The sequence below is a fragment of the Tachyglossus aculeatus genome, chromosome 23, assembly GCF_015852505.1.
Source record: "Tachyglossus aculeatus isolate mTacAcu1 chromosome 23, mTacAcu1.pri, whole genome shotgun sequence".
NCBI lineage: Eukaryota > Metazoa > Chordata > Mammalia > Monotremata > Tachyglossidae > Tachyglossus > Tachyglossus aculeatus.
Window position 1 is genome coordinate 41,187,234 of NC_052088.1, and position 22,247 is coordinate 41,209,480.

The 22,247-nt window shown below is 55.9% G+C and overlaps 1 protein-coding gene across 1 annotated transcript in view; it reads right to left on the minus strand.

Moving 5' to 3' along the window:
- Positions 1–761: 761 nt before the first annotated feature.
- Positions 762–22,247, minus strand: part of DLST (dihydrolipoamide S-succinyltransferase) — a 28,196-nt gene continuing 6,710 nt past the window's right edge. The window contains exons 2-15 of the mRNA XM_038765744.1: positions 20,725–20,758; positions 19,655–19,703; positions 19,105–19,160; positions 18,885–18,959; positions 18,707–18,762; positions 17,175–17,286; positions 15,156–15,323; positions 14,241–14,314; positions 8,705–8,802; positions 5,529–5,659; positions 4,652–4,725; positions 3,239–3,322; positions 2,261–2,428; positions 762–2,146 (exon numbers count right to left, since the gene is read on the minus strand). Of these exons, the coding sequence (XP_038621672.1) occupies positions 2,012–2,146; positions 2,261–2,428; positions 3,239–3,322; positions 4,652–4,725; positions 5,529–5,659; positions 8,705–8,802; positions 14,241–14,314; positions 15,156–15,323; positions 17,175–17,286; positions 18,707–18,762; positions 18,885–18,959; positions 19,105–19,160; positions 19,655–19,703; positions 20,725–20,758 (1,314 nt within the window). The 3' untranslated portion in view covers positions 762–2,011. The remainder of the gene's footprint in view (positions 2,147–2,260; positions 2,429–3,238; positions 3,323–4,651; positions 4,726–5,528; positions 5,660–8,704; positions 8,803–14,240; positions 14,315–15,155; positions 15,324–17,174; positions 17,287–18,706; positions 18,763–18,884; positions 18,960–19,104; positions 19,161–19,654; positions 19,704–20,724; positions 20,759–22,247) is intronic.

Sequence of the window (22,247 nt, forward strand, 5' to 3'; positions counted from 1 at the left end):
TCTTAATAATACTGATATTTGTTAAGCGCTTACTATGTATGAAGTACCGGGGTAATCAGATTGTCCCCCGTGGGGCTCACAGTCTTCATCCCCACTTAGCAGATGAGGTAACTGAGACACAGAGAAGTGAAGTGACTTCCCCAGGGCCACACAGCTGACAAGTGGAAAGAGCCCGGGATTAGGAGTTAGAGGTCATGGGTTCAAATCCCGGCTCCACCAATTGTCAGCTGTGTGACTTTGGGCAAGTCGCTTCACTTCTCTGTGCCTCAGTTCCCTCATCTGTGAAATAGGGATGAAGATTGTGAACGCCTCCCGGGACAACCTGATCACCTTGTAACCTCCCCAGCGCTTAGACCGGTGCTTTGCACATAGAAAGCGCTTAATAAATGCCACCATTAAGTGGCAGAGCCAGAATTTGAACCCACGACCTCTGACTCCCAAGGCCGTGCTCTTTCCACTAAGCCACGCCGCTTCCTCACCTCAATCATCATCAATCGCATTTATTGAGCGCTTACCGTGTGCAGAGCACTGTACTAAGCGCTTGGGAGGTATAAGTTGGCACCTCAACGCCCATCACCTCAAGCACGGGCGCCTATTCTCGCAGACACCACCGAACTCCCTCTCCGAAGCCCGTCCAGCCGACCGCAGCCGTGGAAAAACGGGAATATCGCTGCCGTGCGAGACTCGCCCCCGCCGCCCTACCCACGCTCCTTCAGCCCCATCCGTCTTCCCCCGGAAGGCGCCCGGCGCAGGAGTCGACCTTTTGCGAACGTTTCCCCTTTTATTGCAAATCGATTTCCTTAAATATTTTAATTACAAGTTCTGGGTATCGGAGACCGGGGAGTAACTGCTGCAGGGCCTGGGTACCGGGTCCGTCCCCCAGCCCCTCGTCGAACAAAGCACATACATGAGCTTGATGGGGTTAATTAAATGGCCCCCCCACCTCGGGACAGGATGCATCAAACCCCCAGCGCCGCCAAGAAGTTTCACACGAGGACCGCCAACTGAAATAAATACTCCCCCGGCCATTCTGCTCCCCTATCGTGGGAGGCAGCAATTCCAGGACGGCTCCGGGCATCTACGGTCATCCTGGTTTTCCCGGAGTTGACTGTTCCCCGTCCCTCTCTCCACCCCACCGGGACAGGAGGAAAGGTCGGCCCCTGGCCGCCCATCAGGCGTCCTCAGGGGGTATCGAGGGACAACAGCCCACGTTACCGGGGACCTTCCCTCCGCCTCGACCTCCTCCTCCATCCAAGGGCCGGTTTCTGGCGGGAGGAAGAGGGCCGGGAAAAGCGGCATCCGCTCGGATCGCTCTCGCCTCTGCACGTGGAAGGGGACCGGAGCCGTGTTGGCTCGCTCCCCCGGCAACGCTCCGACCCCGGCATCCCCGGGGCTGCGCTTTCAGGAAGAGGTAGAAGAGGCAAGTTAAAGCACGGGAGGGCTACAGAAGCCGGAAGGCGCCCTTTGAGAAAGAGAGCCGCGCCCCTTCCCCCTGTATTAGACACCCCCGGCAGCATCAAGGTGCAGTGAGATCGGCTTCCGCCCGCGGCCCGAGGCGAGGACGGCTATCCGCGGCCCCGGCGGCGTTTTCCAGAGAGAGAGCGGGCCGGATCTTGCCCAGCCCTGGAAGGTGGGGACGGAGATGGGGGGGGAGAGAAAGCAAAGGCATTCCAAGTCTGGTGGTCTCTGCTGGGCGTCCCATTGTATGTTGGCACCGGGAGAAGCACGATCATCTTTGGATAGGACGCGGGCGGGGAAGGGGTCTCTTCCCCCGCTGGAGGAAGATACAACGAGGGGGGTGGGTGAGAGGAGGGTGGGGTGGAGGAGAAAGGCGCTGGCCACTGGACCCGGGAACGCCCCGGACGCCCCGCTCTGAGTCGATAACATTAGCATGTGCATCCGTCTGTCGGGCGGCTACCCCGGGGTGGCGGCGGAGGGGAGAGCCTGGACTTCGGCTCCCCCGTGTCGGGGTTTGGGAGGGCGCGGGGGGCGGGGGGAGGGAGCCCGTTTCCTAAAGATCGAGCAGCAGAACGCGGGGATCCTCCACCGCCGCCTTGATTTTACGCAAGAAAGTCACCGCCTCTCTGCCGTCGATCAGCCGGTGGTCGTAGGTCAACGCTACGAACATCATGGGCCGCACCTCCACCTGCAGCGGACGAGGGGAGGACGGGCGCGTGAGCAGTATCGCCGCTCCGAGAGAACCGCGACCGGAGGCGTGAGGTCGGGAGGGGCCCGCCCTCGCCCCCCGCGCCTCACCCACCTTGCCCCCGACGGCCACGGGCCTGTCGAAGATGCCGTGCATGCCCAGGATGGCGGACTGCGGGGGGTTGATGATGGGCGTCCCGAACAGGGAGCCGAACACCCCGCCGTTGCTGATGGTGAAGGTGCCCCCGTCCATGTCCTCGATGGCCAGTTCGTTCTTTCGGGCCTGGAACCCGACAGGGGGGAAAGAGGGGGAGAGGAGGAGACACGGGGAAGGGGCGGGGAGAGAGTTGGGAGTCCCACCAAGCCAGGCTTACTGATCAATCAATCAATCAATCGTACTGATTGAGCGCTTACTGTGTGCAGAGCACTGTACTAAGCGATCCTGTTGCGGAGAGCCATTCCAGAGCCCTACCTCCCCAGAGAGGGGCGGAGGGCCATTTCTGACCCCTTCAAAAATTCGGAGAGATCAACGGCTCCATAATAATAATAACGATGGCATCTGTTAAGCGCTTACTATGCGCGAAGCACCGTTCTAAGCGCTGGCGGGGGATACAAGGTGATCAGGTTGCCCCACGTGGGGCTCACAGTCTCCATCCCCATTTGACAGATGAGGTCACTGAGGCTCAGAGAAGTGACTGGCCCAAGGTCACACAGCCGGGATTAGAACCCAGGACCAATGACTCCCAAGCCCGGGCTCTTTCCACTGAGCCCCGCTGCTTCTCCAAGTCCCCAAGCGGTAAGACCCACTGGTTCACTTGGGTTATGCCCCCCACTCCCACAACTAGCCTCGGGCCACTGATCTAGTAAACTCGACACCGAAAGCCCTGTGGCTTTCGACTCGGTGGCATCGTGCTCTCCCGGGCGCTTAGCACAGTGCTCGGCACACAGTAAGCGCTCAATGCGTCCGACTCAATGATCTCGTGCCCTTTGGAGGTCCGGCTGCTGCGTTCCCCGGCTCCCCGGCTCTGGGGACCACCCATTTCCCTTCTCGCTCCGCGCGGTCCCTCCCCACGCATCTCTTCCCCCGGCTTACCTTCTCCCCCAGCTCGCCGATGGTCCGCTCGATGTCGGCGAAGTTCATGGCTTCCACGTTCCTGATGACGGGCACCACGAGACCCTGAGAGGCGGGGGACGGCCGGTTGCCCGGTTAATCGCGTCCCCCGGAATGAGGGGACCCCTCGGCAACGCGCACCTTTCTTCCGAGACGCTCGGAGGGTTTTGGGAAGGCGGACTCGCTAGCCTCCGCTACGTCCCGAAGCGGGGGAAGCGGGCTCCGTTTCGGCCGGCTTGCCCACCTGGGGCCGGCCCACGAAGAGAATTTGGGTCAGAATGTGAGCAGCGGTGGGGTCTAGCGGATAGAGCACGGGCCTGGGCATTGGGAGGTCATGGGTTCTAATCCAGGCCCGGCCCCTTGTCCGCTCGATGGTCTTGGCCAAGTCACTTCGCTTCTCAGGGCCTCGGCACCTCATTATATCATTACGGACGCGTCTGCTAATTCTGCTGCACTGCGCTCTCCCAAGCGCTCAGTTCAGTGCTCTGCAATCAATCAATCAATCAATCGTATTTATTGAGCGCTTACTATGTGCAGAGCACTGTACTAAGCGCTTGGGAAGTACAAATTGGCATCACATAGAGACAGTCCCTACCCAACATTGGGCTCACAGTCTAAAAGTACTCTGCACATAGTAAGCGCCCAGTAAATATCACCGACTGAGCGTAATGTACTCCACTAGACCGTAAGCTCACTGTGGGCAGGGAATGTGTCTGTTATATTGTTATACTGTACTTCCCCAACTGCTTAGTACAGTGTCCTGCTCAGAGTTAAGTGCTCAATAAATGATTGATCTGATCTCACCTGTAAAATGGGAATTTCGACTGTGAGCCCCCGGTGGGACAGGGACCGCGTCCAACCCGATCTCTGTATCCACCCCGGCGCTTAGTACGGCGCCCGACACATGGTGAGCGCATAACAAATACCGTCATTACAACTGTTGTATGTAGACTGTAGACAGTGAGCTCACTGTGGGCAGGGACTGTCTCTCTTTACTGCTGTACTGTACTCTTCCAAGTGCTTTATACAGGGCTCTGCACATCATCATCATCATCAATCGTATTTATTGAGCGCTTACTATGTGCAGAGCACTGTACTAAGCGCTTGGGAAGTACAAATTGGCAACATATAGAGACGGTCCCTACCCAACAGTGGGCTCACAGTCTAAATGGGACACACACAGTACACAGTAAGGCTCAACAAATACTGAGCGAATGAATATTTGTTAAGCGTTTAACTATTGTTAGGTGACCACTCCGGTCCATCTCACCACCTCCACCTGGTAATGACCAAAGGGCAGCATTCAACCGGGCTGCCCACTGCAATGCCAACCCCCGGGGGGGCCGGCGGACGGCCAGAACCCGGTGCCCGCGCCCCGGAAACGCTCTTACGTACCCGGGGCGTGGCCACGGCCACGCTGATATCGATATAGTCCCTGTACACCATCTCTTTGGTGGCATCATCGATCACTTCGCGGGATCGGGGGGGGGAAGAGACAAAGCAGACAGCCGTTACAAACGCGGTAGAGCCCGTGGGGCGGGGAGGAGGAACCGACCGCGGGCCCGGTGGGTCCCCCTGGCTCACCGCCCCCTCCCCGCCTCGGTTTCCCCTCGCCTCCGGCGCTCGGCTCCCGGCCGCCTCCCGAGGCACGGAGCCGACAGTCCTCCGGCTCAGTCTCGGAGCGCGAGACCGTTGAGTTTCCCGAGGTTGGCTACCTTGGCCTCAAGCGGGCTCCCGACCTCAACGGGAGCCAGGGGGACGTCTTTCTAGCGAGGAGCGGTAGGGAAGTTTAAAAACCTCACTCCTTCAGGAGAAGGCAGTGGACGCCGCGCCTCTACGGTGCAGGACCCGTGGAGTCCGGGGAGAGCCCAGGGCGGGGGGCAGAGGATGGGGACTGCTGGTTGGGGTCCTCTTGGGACACTCAACAGGGCTAAAAGGGGGTGCCTCAACCGCAGACCCCCACCTTTTCCGGGCTGGGCCCGGCAAACAGAGCCCGAACTATCTTCTGGGGAGCAAGGGGGACCCCTCCGTTGGGAGCCGGCTCGTCAAACGCGGATAGGTTCTCGTTCGGAGAGCGGGGTCCCGGCACCCCGGGCCAGGGCCGGCAACGGCTCCCAAGCTCCTCTCGGCACACGCCATCGCAGACGAGAGGCCGCTCGGTCACCACCACGGGCAAGAGAGGTCATCACCCCCCGGTGACGGTCAGCGGGGGCGGCTCGGGGCGGGCGACCGCCCCCCGGACGTCTCTGCCGCCTCGGGCCGCTTCCCTTACCCGCGTTCACCACCGGCTGCTCCTGCAGGGCGAAGGCGGAGGCCTTCACGAAAGCGGACATGAAGCCCAGTTTCAGGTTGTGTTTCTTCAAGAAGGCGTCCTTGTGCCGGGCTCTCATTTCCTGGATGTTACTGCAAAAGAATAAAAGGAAAAAAAAACCCCAACGGCTCCAGCGGCACACTGCCCATCACGGTGCTCCCACGCCCCGGGTTTCGCGGCCGTTTCCGCTTCCGCGTTTCGGATCGGGCGGGACCATCCTCCGGGCCTCTCGGAACGAGCTCCGCGTCGGGAGGACGGATTGTGAAACGTCGCAGCCCGGAGAGACAACAGCGTCACAGTGACCTTGGCCGTTGTGAGAGTAACCCTTGCATTACCGGAGAGCTGAGTGCCACTGGTTTTCTGCCCTACGCCTCAAAGTTCAATTCGGAGCGCTGTGGGGCCTGTGAGGGAAGCAGGGAGAGGGGTTCCCCACGTCTGGCAGAACTCACCGGGCTTCTTTAATCTGCCCACTTTAAAGCCCAGCAAAGATGATTACAGTCCAGTGGGGAACGACCCATTTCTTTCCCGGGACACAGCACGGCGTAGCGGGTAGGGCGTGGGCCTGGGGTTCTCATTCTGGCTCCCCCATCTATCAGCTGGGTGACCTTGGGCAAGTCACTTCACTTCTCTGGGCCTCAGTTACCTCATCTGGAAAACGGGGATTACGACCGTGAGCCCCGCATGGGACAGGGACCGTGTCCAGCACGATTTGCTTGCACCCATCATCATCATCATCATCAATCATATTTACTGAAAGCTTACTGTGTGCAGAGCACTGTACTAAGCGCTTGGGAAGTACAAGTTGGCAACATATAGAGACAGTCCCTACCCAACAGTGGGCTCACAGTCTAAAAGGGGATCACAGTCTAAAAGATCTCGTTAGCCTTCTGAGAGACGCCCTTTCACAAAGGGGAAGAGAATTTCCCCCAGTTGCTTACGAGCTATGGGATCCCGCTTACAAAGGGCCTGGGGCTTGGCGACATCCCGGTTTTTCCTCCTCCATTTCCTTCACATGTTAGAGAAGCAGCGTGGCTCAGTGGAAAGAGCCCATTGTCCAGTGGCTGGTAGATAGTAAGCGCTTAACAAATACCACCATTATTATTCCAGTGGAAAGATGTTGAGCTGGGCCCAGGGGCCAGGCACGGTCAACACCTCCAAGATCCTTCGGTCCGCTTCCTCGGGAGGAAGGCAGGAGAGTGAGTGGCTTGTAGGAGAAGTGAGGCTGAGGCCCCTGAAGGAGATGAGGACTCCGCATTCAGAGCTGAGGAATAATAATAATGATGCCTGCGGTAGTCGTTAAGTGCCTACTATGTGGCGAGCACCACCGTTCTAAGCGCCGGGGGAGATACAAGGTAATCGGGTTGGACAAAGGTCCTGTCCCACAAGGAGCTCACAGCCTTCATCCCCATTTTACAGATGAGGGAACTAAGGCACAGAGAAGTGAAGCTCCTTCTCCAAGGTCACGCGGCGGGTAAGTGGCAGAGCCGGGGATCGAACCCACACTTTGGGCCCGGGAGGGCCGGGACAGCCCGCACGGCTTTTTCCAGGGTTCGGGTTGGGGCAGGGGGAAGCCCACCTGCTGACCGACCACTCACAATTTGTCGGGCTGCCAAAGGTGGACAGTGAGGAATCCTGAGGCTTTCTTCCGAGACCCCTTCCCTCACAGAGGAAGGCTTCCGAAGAATCGCCCGACGAGGCTTTCGGGAAGCCACGGGCCCTCGGCTATCTCCTTTCTGCTTTTCCCCATCCCGAACGCCGGCTCTGAGAAATGGATCTCCCCCTCGCTCCACTGCCGAAGGCCGTGTTTATCGGAACCGATTCCTGGGGTGCCGATTGAATTCAGCTGTGCCTCCACCCCACGGCTCAGTTCTCTCCGTAATGGGGCTAATACAATTTCAGTGCAAAAGAGGAGAGACCATTTTTTCCCTTCCCACTCCTCAGACCTTTTGTCTTTGAAAAAAAGGAAGTTTCCCGGAGAGAGGGAGGTAAGAGGGCCCTGATCGGGTTTAAAATGTTTGTTTTCCTGAGTCTAACCTTATTTAGGGCTAGGATTACTGCCCTAAAGACATTACCGGCTCCCAAGACACAAGAGCTGCAGGAGAGGGAAAGGAGGAGGGATAAACATCTTGGCTCTCCAAGCTGCCCAGATTTTATTGCCTGGTCATTAAGGAGTTTCCATTTCAGGACCCCGACCCTCGGTGGCAAGGGCACAGCCGGCCCCTCCCGAGCTAGCGGCCCGGCAGAAGACCCCGCCGGGGCGATCGATCCAAAGCCGGTTACTGGCTGCAGCGAGATCCCGGGGGCCGGTGAAAAACGACACCTACATTAGCCACGGAAAGGCAGACTGGGCTTCTCTCTCCGGGCAAAGCCGTTGGGCCGACGGGATCTTTCGGGACCGCAAATATTTACACGTCTCGCCTTAAGGAGTTGGGTTGGATTTCAGAGGGCAATTCGATTTGGGTACCATTTGCCCTTAATGCGCTGAAACTCAAGCTGCGCTCCGGCCTGGACCGTTCCGGCCACGCACGGCGCAGACCTGGGAGGGGAGGGCGGGGAGGGAGCGGGGAAGCCCGGCCCGAAACCGGAGTCCACGATTCTCCCGCTGAGGCGGCCTGGCGGAGGCGGGATGAGACACAAAAGAGAACCCTCACGCCCAGGCCAACGCTTTGGATGGAAATCCAGGCAGGCATCTCTTTGTGTCCCCACCACGAAAGAAAAGGACCGTTCCGTCCTCGAATCGGTAGGGTACGGACCAAGTCTTTGACGTCTGTGCTGACTGGGTCACGAAACACCCGTTCATTTTTCAGGAGCGCAGGACTGCTGCCCTATGTCCCGGCCTCGCCTCTTCCTTTCAGGCCCGGAACCAAAGTAACGTTCCGTTACGCTTGAGAAGCTCTCTGGCTCACAGGATCCGCGTACTTGAATACTTAATAATACTCAAATTAGCGCTTAAAATGCTTAAATGTTCAGAACCATCAGAGTGCAGATTCCCATACCTCTTAAGGGGCAGAGGGGAGGTGGCAACTGTGTCATTCCTGGCAGTACGGCTCCCAGGACCCGCGGCGCTAGATAAGTAGGCCGGGAGCGAAACCAGAGGGGCGGGGGTTCGGCTAAGCATTTGAGACCGCGGGCCTCACCTCATGTCCACCTCGTTGAAGGTGGTCAGCATCGCGCAGGTGTTCTGGGCTTCCTTCAGGCGCTGAGCAATGCGCTGCCGCATCCTGTTCATCTTCACCTGAAACGGAAGAGATGGTGAGCTTAGGCGGCCCCGGCCCCTGAGAACCGTCCGGCCCCAGGTCAGTTGGAGGCAGCCTGAGGAGAGTCCCTCTAACCCGAAGTGGTTTCCGGGCACTGCCCAAGGGGTTTCGGCCTTCCCCTCTTTCACCTTGTCAGGCTAGCTGAGGGAGGGAGGGATGAAAGGGAGCTAAAGAAATTACCTTAAGAGGTGCAAGAGTGAGGAAAGAAAGATAGGGAGCTAAAGAGATCACCTGAAGGGGTGCAAGACTCTGAGGAAAGAAAGAAAGGAAGCTAAAGAGATCAGCTGAAGAGGTGCAAGACTCTGAGGGAGGGAGGAAGGAAAGAAAGGGAGGTAAAGAGATCACCTGAAGAGGGGAAAGACTCTGAGGAAGGAAAGAAAGGGAGCTAGAAAGATCACCTGAAGAGGTGCAAGACTGGAAAGGGAAGCAGGAAGGAAAGAAAGGGAGCTAAAGAGATCACCCGAACAGGGGAAAGACTCTGAGGAAGGGAGGGAGGAAGGAAAGAAAGGGAGCTAAACAGGTAACCTGAAGCGGTGCCAAAGTCTGAGGAAGAAAGGGAGGAAAGAAAGGGAGCTAAAGAGATCACCTGAAGAGGGGAAAGACTCTGAGGAAGGAAAGAAAGGGAGCTAAAGAGATCACCCGAAGAGGGGAAAGACTCTGAGGAAGGAAAGAAAGGGAGCTAAAGAGATCACCTGAAGAAGTGCAAGACTGGGAAGGAGGGAGGGAGGGAGGGAGGAAGGAAACAAAGGGAGCGAGAGAAATCACCCGAAGGTTCAAGACTGAGGGGGGGAAACAGAGCTAAAGAGATCACCTGAAGAGGGGAAAGACTCTGAGGAAGGAAAGAAAGGGAGCTAGAAAGATCACCTGAAGAGGTGCAAGACTGGAAAGGGAGGGAGGAAGGAAAGAAAGGGAGCTAAAGAGATCACCCGAAGAGGGGAAAGACTCTGAGGAAGGGAGGGAGGAAGGAAAGAAAGGGAGCTAAACAGATAACCTGAAGCGGTGCCAAAGTCTGAGGAAGGAAGGGAGGAAAGAAAGGGAGCTAAAGAGATCACCTGAAGAGGTGCAAGACTCAGTGGAAGGAAAGAAAGAGAGCTAAAGAGATCACCTGAAGAGGGGAAAGACTCTGAGGAAGGAAATAAAGGGAGCTAAAAAGATCACCTGAAGAGGTGCAAGACTCTGAGGAAGGAAAGAACGGGAGCTAAAGAGATCACCTGAAGAGGTTTAAGACTCTGAGGAAGGAAAGAAAGGGAGCTAAAGAGATCACCTGAAGAAGGGAAAGACTCCGAGGAAGGAAATAAAGGGAGCTAAAAAGATCACCTGAAGAGGTGCAAGACTGGAAAGGGAGGGAGGAAGGAAAGAAAGGGAGCTAAAGAGATCACCCAAAGAAGTGCAAGACTAGGAAGGAGTGTGGGGAGGAAGGAAATAAAGGGAGCTAGAGAAATCACCTGAAGGTTCAAGACTGGGGTGGGGGGGGGTGGGGGGAGAGAGAAACGAAGCTAAAGAGATCACCTGAAGAGGGGAAAGACTCTGAAGAAGGAAAGAAAGGGAGCTAAAGAGATCACATGAAGAGGTGCAATACTGGGAAGGAAGGAGGGAGGAAGGAAAGAAAGGGAGCTAAAGAGATCACCGGAAGAGGTGCAAAACTGGAAAGGGACGGAGGGAGGGAGGAAAGAAGGAAACAAAGGGAGCTAAAGATATCACCTGAAGAGGTGCAAGACTGAGAGAGGGAGAAAACGGAGCTAAAGAGGTCACCTGAAGAGGTGCAAGACTCTGAGGCCCAGGAAATGGTTTAATTGACCAACCCCCCCAAAGCCCCCACCTCCTATCAAAGGAAAAGAGTGGCCTAGGTCTGCAGAGCCCATGAATCTTTACCACAACGGGGATTTCTGGGGCCAAGGGGAGGCTAGCGTCAGAGTGGCTCTTTGTGGCCGGAGCAGGGAGGGCGAAGGAAGCCACACGCCACGTTCCTGCTGCCGCCGTTTCTCTACGGGCACTTCTCGGGAGGGACGACCCACGCCGCGGGGGCCACCTCTCCTCAAGGTCTGGCCCCGTCCCCGGTGGAGGCAGTCTGCTGCCTCTCGGCTGGGACTCCCGCCTCGGATGGGCCGGGCTCAGGTGGCCGGCGTCTTCCCTCCATCTTCAGCAGGTGGGGGGCGAGGGGCGTGCTGTTCTCTCCTCCTTTCTCCGCCCCACTTGCGTCCTCCAGGGTCTCCAGGACCTGGTGACGCTCTAAAAACGCTCCGGACTCAGAGGCTGGGAACCAGAGCGGCCCCGTGGAAAGGGCCCTGGCCTCGGAGTCGGAGGCCCTGGGTTCTAATCCCAGCTCCGCCGCTTACCCAGAGCCCCCTCAACTGTAAAAACTGGTTGCGGGCCACCGACTCCATTATACTGTACTCTCTGGAGCGTTTAGACTGTGCTCCGCACACGGTAAACGCTCAATAAATAGCACCGACTGTCCGCTGTGGGGCCTTGGGCACCTCACTTGGCTTTTCAGTGAGTCAGTTTCCTCATCTGTAAAATGGGGATCCAATACTTGTTCTGCCTATTTATAGTGTGAGCCCCATGTGGGACAGGGACTGCGTCGGACCTGATTATCTACTTGGTGCACAGCGAGCATTTAATAAGCCCCACAATTATTACCAAGCTGATCCGTTCATTCGGTCGTATTTACTGAGCGCTTACTGAGTGCAGAGCACTGTACTAAGCGCTTGTTATGGAGACGATCAGCCCGATGGGCTCCGAGATTCCAGAATTAGAGCCCTCAGTCAGGCCCCATCAGGCCCAACCTCAGAAAATAATCATAGTAACAGCATTTGTTAAGTGCTTACTATGTGCCAGGCACTGAGCTAAGCGCCGGGGTAGATACCGGCAAATCGGGTTGGACGCAGTGCCCGTCTCACGTGCGGCTCACGGACTTCACCCCCCATTTTACAGATGAGGCCCAGAGAAGTGAAACGCCTCCCACCAGCGGACAAGTGGCGGAGCCAGGATTAGAACCCAGGTCCTTCTCACCCCCAAGCCCGGGCTCTATCCACTAGGCCAGACTGCTTCTAATCCGGTGCGGCGGAGCTCAATTCTGCCGTAACACGGGCTCTCTCTTGGACCTCGGGTGAGAAGTCAGACAGGGAGTTTGGGAACGTCCTCTGGGCCAGGCTCGGCATTGGCCTCCGCCAGCCGGGCGATTTAATAAGCTAAAGAGATCACATGAAGAGATGCAAGACTGGGAAGGAGGGAGGGAGGGAGGAAGGAAAGTGATCGGAGAGAAAAGCTTGAGGGCCTGGGGGGCCCAGGGTCGGAGAGGGTGCGCCCCGCGACCGAGTTTCCCTTCGCTCGAGGTTTAGCCCCGACACGGTCCCCGCGTTCCCAGGAGAAGTGTCTGATCAATCAATCAATCAATCGTATTTATTAAGCGCTTACTGTGTGCAGAGCACTGTACTAAGCGCTTGGGAAGTACAAGTCGGCAACACGTAGAGACGGTCCCTACCCAACAGCGGGCTCACAGTCTAGAAGGGGGAGACAGAGAACAAAACCAAACATACCGACAAAATAAAATAAATAGAATAGATAGGTACAAGTAAAATAAATAAACAGAGTAATAAATATGTACAAACATATATACAGGTGCTGTGGGGAAGGGAAGGAGGTTAGATGGGGGGACGGAGAGGGGGAGAGGAAGGAAGTGGCTCAGTTTGGGAAGGCCTCAATCAATCATCAATCAATCATATTTATTGAGCGCTTACTGTGTGCACAGCACTGTACTAAGCGCTTGGGAAGTACAGTTGGCAACATACAGAGACAGTCCCTACCCAACAGTGGGCTCACAGTCTAGAAGGGGGAGACGGAGAACAAAACCAAACATACTAACAAAGTAAAATAAATAGAATAGATATGTACAAGATAGAGTAATAAATCTGAACAGACATATATACATATATAAAGGTGCTGTGGGGAAGGGAAGGAGGTAAGATGGGGGGAATGGAGAGGGGGATGAGGGCGAGAGGAAGGAAGGGGCTCAGTGTGGGAAGGCCTCCGGGAGGAGGTGAGCTCTCAGTAGGGCCCTGAAGGAGGAACAAACATCATTATTATTAGTATTAATCAATCAATCGTATTTACTGAGCGCTTACTGTGTGCAGAGCACTGTACTGAGAGTTTGGGAAGTCCAAGTTGGCAACATATAGAGACGGTCCCTACCCAACAGTGGGAGACGTTCCCTGCCAAAGGAAGCCTCGCCCGCCCTCCCGCCGCCCGTCTCCCCGTGGCTGTTCCACATGGTGGCGGAGGGAGGGGGGGAAGGAGAAACGGGTATCGGGGGTCTGCTCCGATGGGAACCGAGGAAGCCCAAGATCCTAGCACTTTCAGCCTTATTCATATCCCCCTTCGCCCTCGCATAGGCACGTCTGCTTTTTAAATTTTGGACCTCTTTAATTCCACCGAATTCTCCCCCTTTGCAGTGCAAGCTCCTTGTGGGCAGGGAAGGTTTCCCAAGCATCTAGTACAGTGCCCCGCCCCGAGCGAGGCCTCAAGAAACGCTGCTACTACTAATGATACCTGTGTTAAGCCTTACTACACTGTTCTAAGCGTTGGGGTGGATAGAAGCAGCGCCGCTCCGTGGAAAGAGCCCGGGCTTTGGAGTCGGAGGTCGTGGGTTCAAATCCCGGCTCCGCCAACTGTCAGCTGTGTGACTTTGGGCAAGTCGCTTCACTTCTCTGGGCCTCAGTTCCCTCATCTGGAAAATGAGCCCCCGTGGGACAACCTGATCACCTTGTAACCTCCCCAGTGCTTAGAACGGTGCTTTGCGCATAGTAAGCGCTTAACAAATACCATCATTATTATTACCAGCTAATCAGGTTGGACCAAGTCCCTGCTCGCCATGGGGCTCACAGTCTTAATCCCCACTTTACAGATGAGGGAACCGAGCCAGGATATCCACCTGTATATATGTATATATGTTTGTACGTATTTATTACTCTATTTATTTACTTATTTTATTTGTACATATTTACTCTACTTATTTTATTTTGTTAATATGTTTTGCCTTGTTGTCTGTCTCCCCCTTCTAGACTGTGAGCCCACTATTGGGTAGGGACCGTCTCTATACGTTGCCAGCTTGTACGTCCCAAGCGCTTAGCCCAGTGCTCCGCACACAGTAAGCGCTCAATAAATACGATTGAATGAATGAATGAATGAAAGTGACCCACCCAGGGTCACACAGCAGAGCCGGGATCGGAACCCAGGTCCTTATGACTGCCAGGCCACTAGGCCTCGCTGCGTCTCCACTGCACTCTCCCAAGCGCTTACCACGGTGCTTTGCACACAGGAAGCGCTCGGTAAATAGGAATGACTGAAAACTGCTCCGTCCACCCCATTTTCCTAACCCAAAACCTGGGGACGGAGCCTCCGGGTCCCGGCGACTTACCCGATGTTCGGAGCGTGCGCCTTTGACCGCCCCGAGTTCCGGAGCGGGAGCTGCAGAGGGCTTCACCGCAGACACTAGGGATGGAGAGAGGGGTCACACGCTACAGCCGCGATGGCAACAGAAACCTCCTCAGTGGCCACCGCCTCTTGGACTCACGGAGCGCAACACAGGCGGTGCTCAGAATAATCACCGTAATAATAACAGTGGTATTTGATCGGCGCTTACTACGTCCCAGGCTCTGCCCTAAGCGCTGGCGGGGGGGTGGGTGGGGATACAAGAAAGAAACAGCCCGGGCTTTGGAGTCAGAGGTCACTCTTAATCCCCATTTCACTTCTCTGTGCCTCAGTGACCTCACCTGTAAAATGGAGGTCAAGACTGCGAGCCCCCCGTGGGACAACCTGATCACCTTGTAACCTCCCCAGCGCTTAGAACAGTGCTTTGCACATAGTAAGTGCCTAATAAATGCCATCATCATTATTATTATTATTATTACAAGGTAATCAGGCTGGACACAGTCCCTGTCCCACGTTAGTCCAGTGCTCTGCACACAGTAAGTGCTCAATAAATACGACTGATTGATTGATTGACTGATATGGTCACTGAAGCCCACAGAAGTGAAGTGAGTTGCCCAAGGTCACCCGGCAGACAGGTGGCGGAGCCGGGATTAGAACCCAGGTCCAGCCGGATCCCAGGCCCGGGCTCTATCCACTAGGCCAACTGGGAGATGCTCAAAACGCAAACCCCGCACCAGCTATTGGGGGGCCCGGTAACCGGACCCCGAATCCAGTCCCCCGGGCGAGGTGGGGCAGAGGGGGCAGGAGAAGAACGGGCCCTGGAAAAGTAGCTCCCTAAACAGACTTGGGCCAAGCCACAGCTGCCCCTGGTTTCCAAAAAATCCCACTGGGAGCCACTTACCCGGTTTGGTATCGACGGGCTGCGCTGACACGGGGGGCACCGGGGGCATCGCCGTGGGTATCGTGGCTGCAGGGGAGGGAGGCGGCGGAGGAGGAGCGGCGGTGACTACCGGTTCTGGTTTGGGAGCCGCGGTAGGTGCTGTCGCCGGCTTGGCCTTGGCGGGAGCCGCTGAAGAAAAGAGGAGACTCACGGTTCCGACGGAGCCCGGAGAGCGAGACTCGTCCTGCCCTCTGCGGCCTAACGGACTGACCCCCGAGTTGCGCCCGCAGCGTCTATTCTGAGGGAGACCTCTGGCCCTCCCGCGGCCCCAGACGCCGTCGGCTGGGGTAACGGACGGCCGGATCCAAAGCCCTAGAGCTTCCCGTCCAACGGCCCGGGGTTCAAGGTCGCGGAACGAAGCGACAAGACACTCGGAGCGGCGACTGGCTCGAAATGCTGTCGCTGGCGCTACCCATCTCGAGGCGTCGGGACCGACCCGCTGTGAATTTACAGGTGGGTGGCGGCAAGATTTACCCACCTGGATACCTTATTTCTACTTGGGCCGCTCCCCCGCCCGACCTCCCCAACAGGATATTGAAATCAGAAGCACATGGGGGACCTCCATCTCTACCGTGTCCTCCTCCCTTCGGTTATCAAACTCGGGTTTAGCCCCTCTCCCCATCTCACAGAGTTCTCTAACCCCTTTCCTTTCCACAGCTCCTCAGTCGATCTGTGGTATTTATTGAGGGCCGCGTGCAGAGCACTGTACTAAGCGCTTGCTAACGTACAGTACAGTTCGCAGACACAGTCTCAAGGAATACAGAGAGTCTAGCGCAGGGAGTTTGAATTTTTTTCGTTTTCTAAGAGTACCTGTGAGACCCCTAGGTCTCCTCTGCCATTATGAACTTCCCCTTCCTGCCCCTGCTCCCCCAACACACAGATATACCATTATGGGACCAGGACTGGGTTCGACCTGATTAACCTATATCAACCGGAGCGCTCAGAACAGTGCTTGGCACATAGTAAGCGCTTAACAAATATTGTACTCTCCCAAGTTCTCAGTACGGTGCTCTGCACACAGCAAGCGCTCAATAAATACGAGTGAATCGGCAAATGCCCTAATTAACTGGATTCCATTCTCCATCTTGAATTCACTAGGTAGCCTCTGAGAAATAACTCTGTGCCCCTCGGTCTTCATTTTCCCCCCTTGCTAGAATGGGAAAAACGATACCCCTCTTCCGGGGTGATTCAAGAATGGAAGAAAAAGATAGCTTTAGGCAACATGTTTGGAGCTGTTTAGTAGGAGACAACACATAGCCACCAACTTTCGTGATTATTTTCTTCATTTCCGTGGACCCTTGAAGAACGGATCCAGGCCGAAGAAATGAACTGGGTAAACCAAAGCCATCATGATAAAGCCTCTCCTCAAACAACGCTATTCTCCCTTGCCCACGGAGTTCTCCTGAGGTGGTGGGAGAATGAGGATTTAAATGCTCGTTCCCACCTACGAGCGGGGGAGTACATCAATCTTATTTACTGAGCGCTGTACTAAGCGCTCGGGAGAGGACGATGCAACCGCTAACAGGCACATTCCCTGCCCACAAAGGGCTTTCCGTCTAGTGCGGGAGACAGACACTAACAGAAGTAAATAAATTGACAGATATAGAGGTAAATTGGTGTGGCCAGGGAGGGGGGATGAATTAAGGGAGCGAGTCAGGGCGACGCAGAAGGAAGTGAAGAGGAGAGGAGGGTTCTGCTAGGGAAGGCCTCCGGGAGGAGATGGGCCTTCGATAAGGCTTTGAAGCCGGGGGGGGAGTAATTATCAATCGGATATAAAGACGGAAGGTATTCAAGGCCAGAGGCAGGAAGTGGGAGAGGGGTCGGCGGCGAGATGGGGAAGATCGAGATACGGTGAGATAGTTGGCATTAGAGAATCCAAGTGGGCGGGCTGTGCTGGAGTAGGAGAATCGCGAGGTGACGTGGGAGGGGATCAAGCGCTTTGAGGTGGCACGCCGTGACTAGCCGGGAGTTAGTTCTCACCGGCCGTTTTCCTGAGCGTGAAGAGAGGGGTCCCTCCCTCCACTTTCCCGCCATCGGGGACCAGGAGGGCTTCAATCACTCCGGCTGCTGGGGACGGAACCTGTACGGATGTCTGAAAACAGAAAAATAATGCTAATTAGGGTACCCGTTGATTGCCTACTCTGTGCCAAGCCCTCTTCTAAGTGCTGGGATATATAAGCGTTAATCAGGCTCCTGATAATGACAGTCCTGTCCCACGTGGGGCTCACACTCTTAATCCCCATTTTACAGGCGAGGTAACTGAGGCCCAGGGAACTTAAGGAAAACAGGAAGCCCGGCCGGGCTCCGGAAAGAATGTAAACCCAAGTAGCCACGTAGCCGGACTGTGCCCTGCATAAAGCAGGGGCTCCGCCCAAGCAGCCAGAGCACATGAGGGCATTTCATTCATTCACCCAACTCTATTTATTGAGTGTTTATGGTGTGCACAGCACTGCACAAAGCACTCGGGAGAGGACAACAGGCCAATCAACAGATACGTTCTCTGCCCACGACAAGTTTACACGTTAGCCCTTTCGGTTCTTGATCGGAACTCCGAGGAAGAGCGATTCCCCAAGGAAGCGTATTACTCCTAAGTCCTGATAAGCATCGAAAGCCTGACTGACCTTCGCGGACGACGCTGAACCCACTGTTGGGTAGGGACTGCCTCTATATGTTGCCAACTTGTACTTCCCAAAGCGCTTAGTACAGTGCTCTGCACACAGTAAGCGCTCAATACGATTGATTGATTGATGCCGTTACGTGCTAGAGCCCCAAGGAGCGGAAACCAGCTCCCTTTGAGATGAAGGAAGGATTGAGCTCAGCTGCTCTTGGCTCGGAAAACTTCCAACTCCACGGCAAACTGGAGAGATGCCCCCGCAGCCAAACCGGAGAAGACGAAGCCTCGTGAAAATAACGACAGAGAAACACGGACTAGTGGAGGGAGCCCGGCTTTAGGAGTCAGGAGGACCTGGGTTCTAATCCCGATTCCGCCACTTGTCTGCTGTGTGACCTTGAGCGTGTCACTTCCCTTCTCTGGGCCTCGGTTCTCTCATCTGTAAAACGGGGATTAAGACTTTGACCACCCCAGTTTGCTTGCGTTGATGCCAGCGCTCAATACAGCACCCGGCACATAGTAAGCACTTAAATACTGTTATTTTTATTATTAATAATTACCGTATTTGTTGAGCGCTTAACTATGCACCGAGCACTGTCTTTTTAGAAAAAGGAAGCGTCAGGCCCGAGAGCATCGTCAGAGACAATGCCAGAAACTGGGTTTTTGAGGTCAAAATAGCCTGGTGAACATTGCTTCATTCTGAAGACAATAACTAGCCGAGGAGAAAAAACATACTGCTCAATTAACCCACTCGGATGGCTATTAGGCTCCTCAGGGCACAGAGTGAGGAAACTGCCCCGGGGTTTTCCTTTTTTTCTCTTCTGGGGGTGCCCATCTGGGCACAGTGTTTTGAGAAAAGGCTCTGCGAGTCACCGCCACCCGAAGTGAATCCCCTGCCCACCTTGTCTGTTTCGATTTCACACACCACTTCGTCCTCCGCGACCGTGTCTCCAACAGCTGAAAGGCAACGACCTCTTGTCAGGGGGAAGCGCTCACAAAAGCCCGACGTCCGCGGCCAGGGCGTCGTGCGGTCCGACCGCGGGCATCCATCGTAACACGCTTCAAGGGCCGGAACGTACCTTTTTCCCACCTGACGTCCCCCTCTGTGACCGACTCTGCAAAAGCTGGGGTTTTGACTGTGACCACGTCGTTCCCTAGGGAAGGGAAGACACAAGGGGCAGGCGCCCATTAGCGGTTCCCGTCAACCGGCTCCTCCGGATGTCGTCGTCTCTCCTTCCGGGACGCGGGACGGACGGACGGCCGGGCCCCTGGGAGGGGGGCTGGACTCGGGGTACTTACTGCACGCCGCCGTCGTCCGGAAGAAGCGAACGCTGAAGACGCTAGCGTTGTTTACACTAGAGGGGACAGACGCACAAAACGGTCAACTCGCCAGCCTGTACTTCCCAAGTGCTTAGTACAGTGCCCTGCACACAGGAAGGGCTCAATAAATACGACTGAATGAAAAGGGGATTAAGCGGATTTCATTCCGTTATCGGTGGCCGGAGAAGCGTCCCGATCGGCTTCGCGGCGCTCCAGCTCGTCCCAACTTTCCTCTCCTTCCCCTCGCCCGCTCTTCCCCGACCCCTGGTCTTCCCTCCTTCCAAGCCAACCCTGTGGCCCTGACTCGCCCTCGACTCTCCTGTCGTTCCAACCCATCCGTCGACCGACCGAGCCCCGGAGCCCCGGCCCGAGTCAGAGAGACCTGGGTGCGAACCCGGACTCCGCCGCCTGTCCGCCGTGCGACCTGGGGCAAGTGAAGGGTGCGGGGTTTTGCACCTCGCGTTACCCACTTGTCACACTTAATGCCCTTCGGCGTATCCCTTCCCGTGATCCCAACTGAAGGACTTACAGGAGCTTCCTGCTGTCGAGGTGAGCCGGACTCTGGCCTAGGGAGACGCCTGCAAGACAGAAAGTGCTTCAGAAAAAAAAAACAAAAAACAAACGAGCACTAGAAGCTCGTACGCTCTGAACACAGTAAGCGCTCAATACGACTGATTGATTGATTGGAAGCTCTTCTGGGGACTCTGCGGAGAGGGCTTGGAAAACTGGAATTGGCCATTGAATCAGATAAGGGAGTGACTTCCTTATTTTCCAAGGCCACCTGCGGGGAGAGGCTGCCGACAAGAGTCACGGGGAATCCAGGCGGCTCCTGCCCGGATCAATCAATCATCAATCAATCGTATTTATTGAGCGCTTACTATGTGCAGAGCACTGTACTAAGCGCTTGGGAAGTACAAATTGGCATCACATAGAGACAGTCCCTACCCAACAGTGGGCTCACAGTCTAAAAGGGGGAGACAGAGAACAGAACCAAACATACCAACAAAATAAAATAAGTAGGATAGAAATGTACAAGCAAAATAAATAAATAAATAAATAAATAGAGTAATAAATATGTACAACCATATATACATATATACAGGTGCTGTGGGGAAGGGAAGGAGGTAAGACGCGGGGATGGAGAGGGGGACGAGGGGGAGAGGAAAGAAGGGGCTCAGTCTGGGAAGGCCTCCTGGAGGAGGTGAGCTCTCAGCAGGGCCTTGAAGCTCTCAGCAGGGCCCTGACCCCTAGGAAAGGGTTGGGCCACGGCGGCTGATTATCCCGTCGCGTCGGAGCTAACGGGGCTGAGGAGGGGCAGCGTGGGCGGGCGCCACCTCAAAGGCTGAACCCCAAGAAGTCCTCAAATCCCAATCCTTTGGATTCTCTTCTACGGACTGGCCCGATTTTACAAGCCCCTCCTGGGATTCCCTAACTGAGGGCCGGCGAATCCCCCCCATCGTACACGCCGCGTTCCTTTAATGCAGATAAAAACGGTGTCGTCCGTCCCCACACTTAGCCACCGTCCCGACCTGCCGAAACTCCGCTTTCCAAACGAGACGGCATTTCCCTTCCCTTGTTACAAACCAGAGCGAGACTTACCGGGCAACGAACGCCTCCCCAGAGGGCAGCTCCCCTGTGGACCGAGAAGACGTGTCAGTACTCTCCGGGTCGGGGAAGGGAAGAAATAACCGGGAGAGTCATCCCAAACCCACCCCGGGCTTTCTGGGCTCTGACGAGGGGCGGGGGCTCCCCCGTTCCACTAAGGGGGATCCGTTGGGAGCGGCAAGCTCCGTTCGGCCTGCCAAGGGCACAGTTCAACCCTCTCCTCGACCCGCCTCGCCTCTCGGCATGCCGACGGACACCGGCATGCCGAGAAGCGAACTTTCTCCACAACCTGAAAACGACGGCTAGGGCTCTGGACAACCGAGGCTTCGAGCTCCGGCTGGGGATGTGCTCCTCAAGAGCCTGACGAGAACTTGCTCTCGATTGCTTAAAGTGATAATTGCGGTACTTGTTACGCGCCGAGCACTGTACTAAGCACCGGGGTAGGTATATGATAATCAGGCAGGGCACGGTTCCTGTCCCGCACGGGGCTCACGGTCTAAGGGGGAGCGTGAGCCCCCCTTTAGCTCGGTTCCTCTTCCGACTCCCTCCCTCTGCTCTACCCCCTTCTCCGCCCCAGGGCACTTGTGTATATTTGTACACACTTATTCTATTTATTTCATTAATGAGGTGCCTATACCTACAACTCTATTTATCTGTTTTGATGCTATTGATGTTTGCCTCCTTGTTTTGTCATCTGCCTCCCCGCTCCTAGACTGTGAGCCCGTTGTTGGGCGGGGATCATCTCTATCTGTTGCCTAATTGTACTTTCCAAGTGCTTAGCTCCGCACACGGTAAGCGCTCAATAAAAACGACCGAATGAATGAATGCATTTTTACGGCTGAGGAAACTGAGGCCCTGAGAGGTCAAGTGACTCTGCCAAGGTCACGGAGCGGGCAAGTCCACTGCCTCGTTAAGCCGGTCTTCTTTCCACCAGGCCACGCGGCCACTGGCGAGAGATCTGGGTTCCAGCCCCAACTCCTCCGCTTGCTGCTGCTGTGTGACCTTGGACAAGTCACTTGACCTCTCGGCGCCTCAGTCTACTCATCCGTAAAACGGGGACTAAATATCTGTCCTCCCTTCCTCTTAGACTACGAGCTCCGTGTCGGTCAGGGATTGCGGCTGATCCGACTGCGTATCTGCCCTCGTGCTTAGCACGGAGTTCAGCACGTCTTAAGCCTGATAGGCTTTGTTCTACTGTCCCCTCCTAAGCTCTTAACACGGTATCCAGTACACAGTCAGCGCTCGGCAAATACGATCGACTGATCTATCCAAGCGCTTAGTACAGTGCTCTGCACACGGTGAGCATTCAATAAATACGGCTGAGGGAGCGGGGGGCGGAAGAGGGACCGGCTGACACCCTGGGGGGTTGGAGGGGACACCCCGGGGGGCTGGGGGAGACGACCCGGGGGGTGGGAGGCACGGGGTTAGTGGGGGGGACACCCGGGGAAACTAGGGGCGACACCCTCATAAGATGGGGGGGACACCCCACAAGGATGGGGGGATACCCCGGGGGGCTG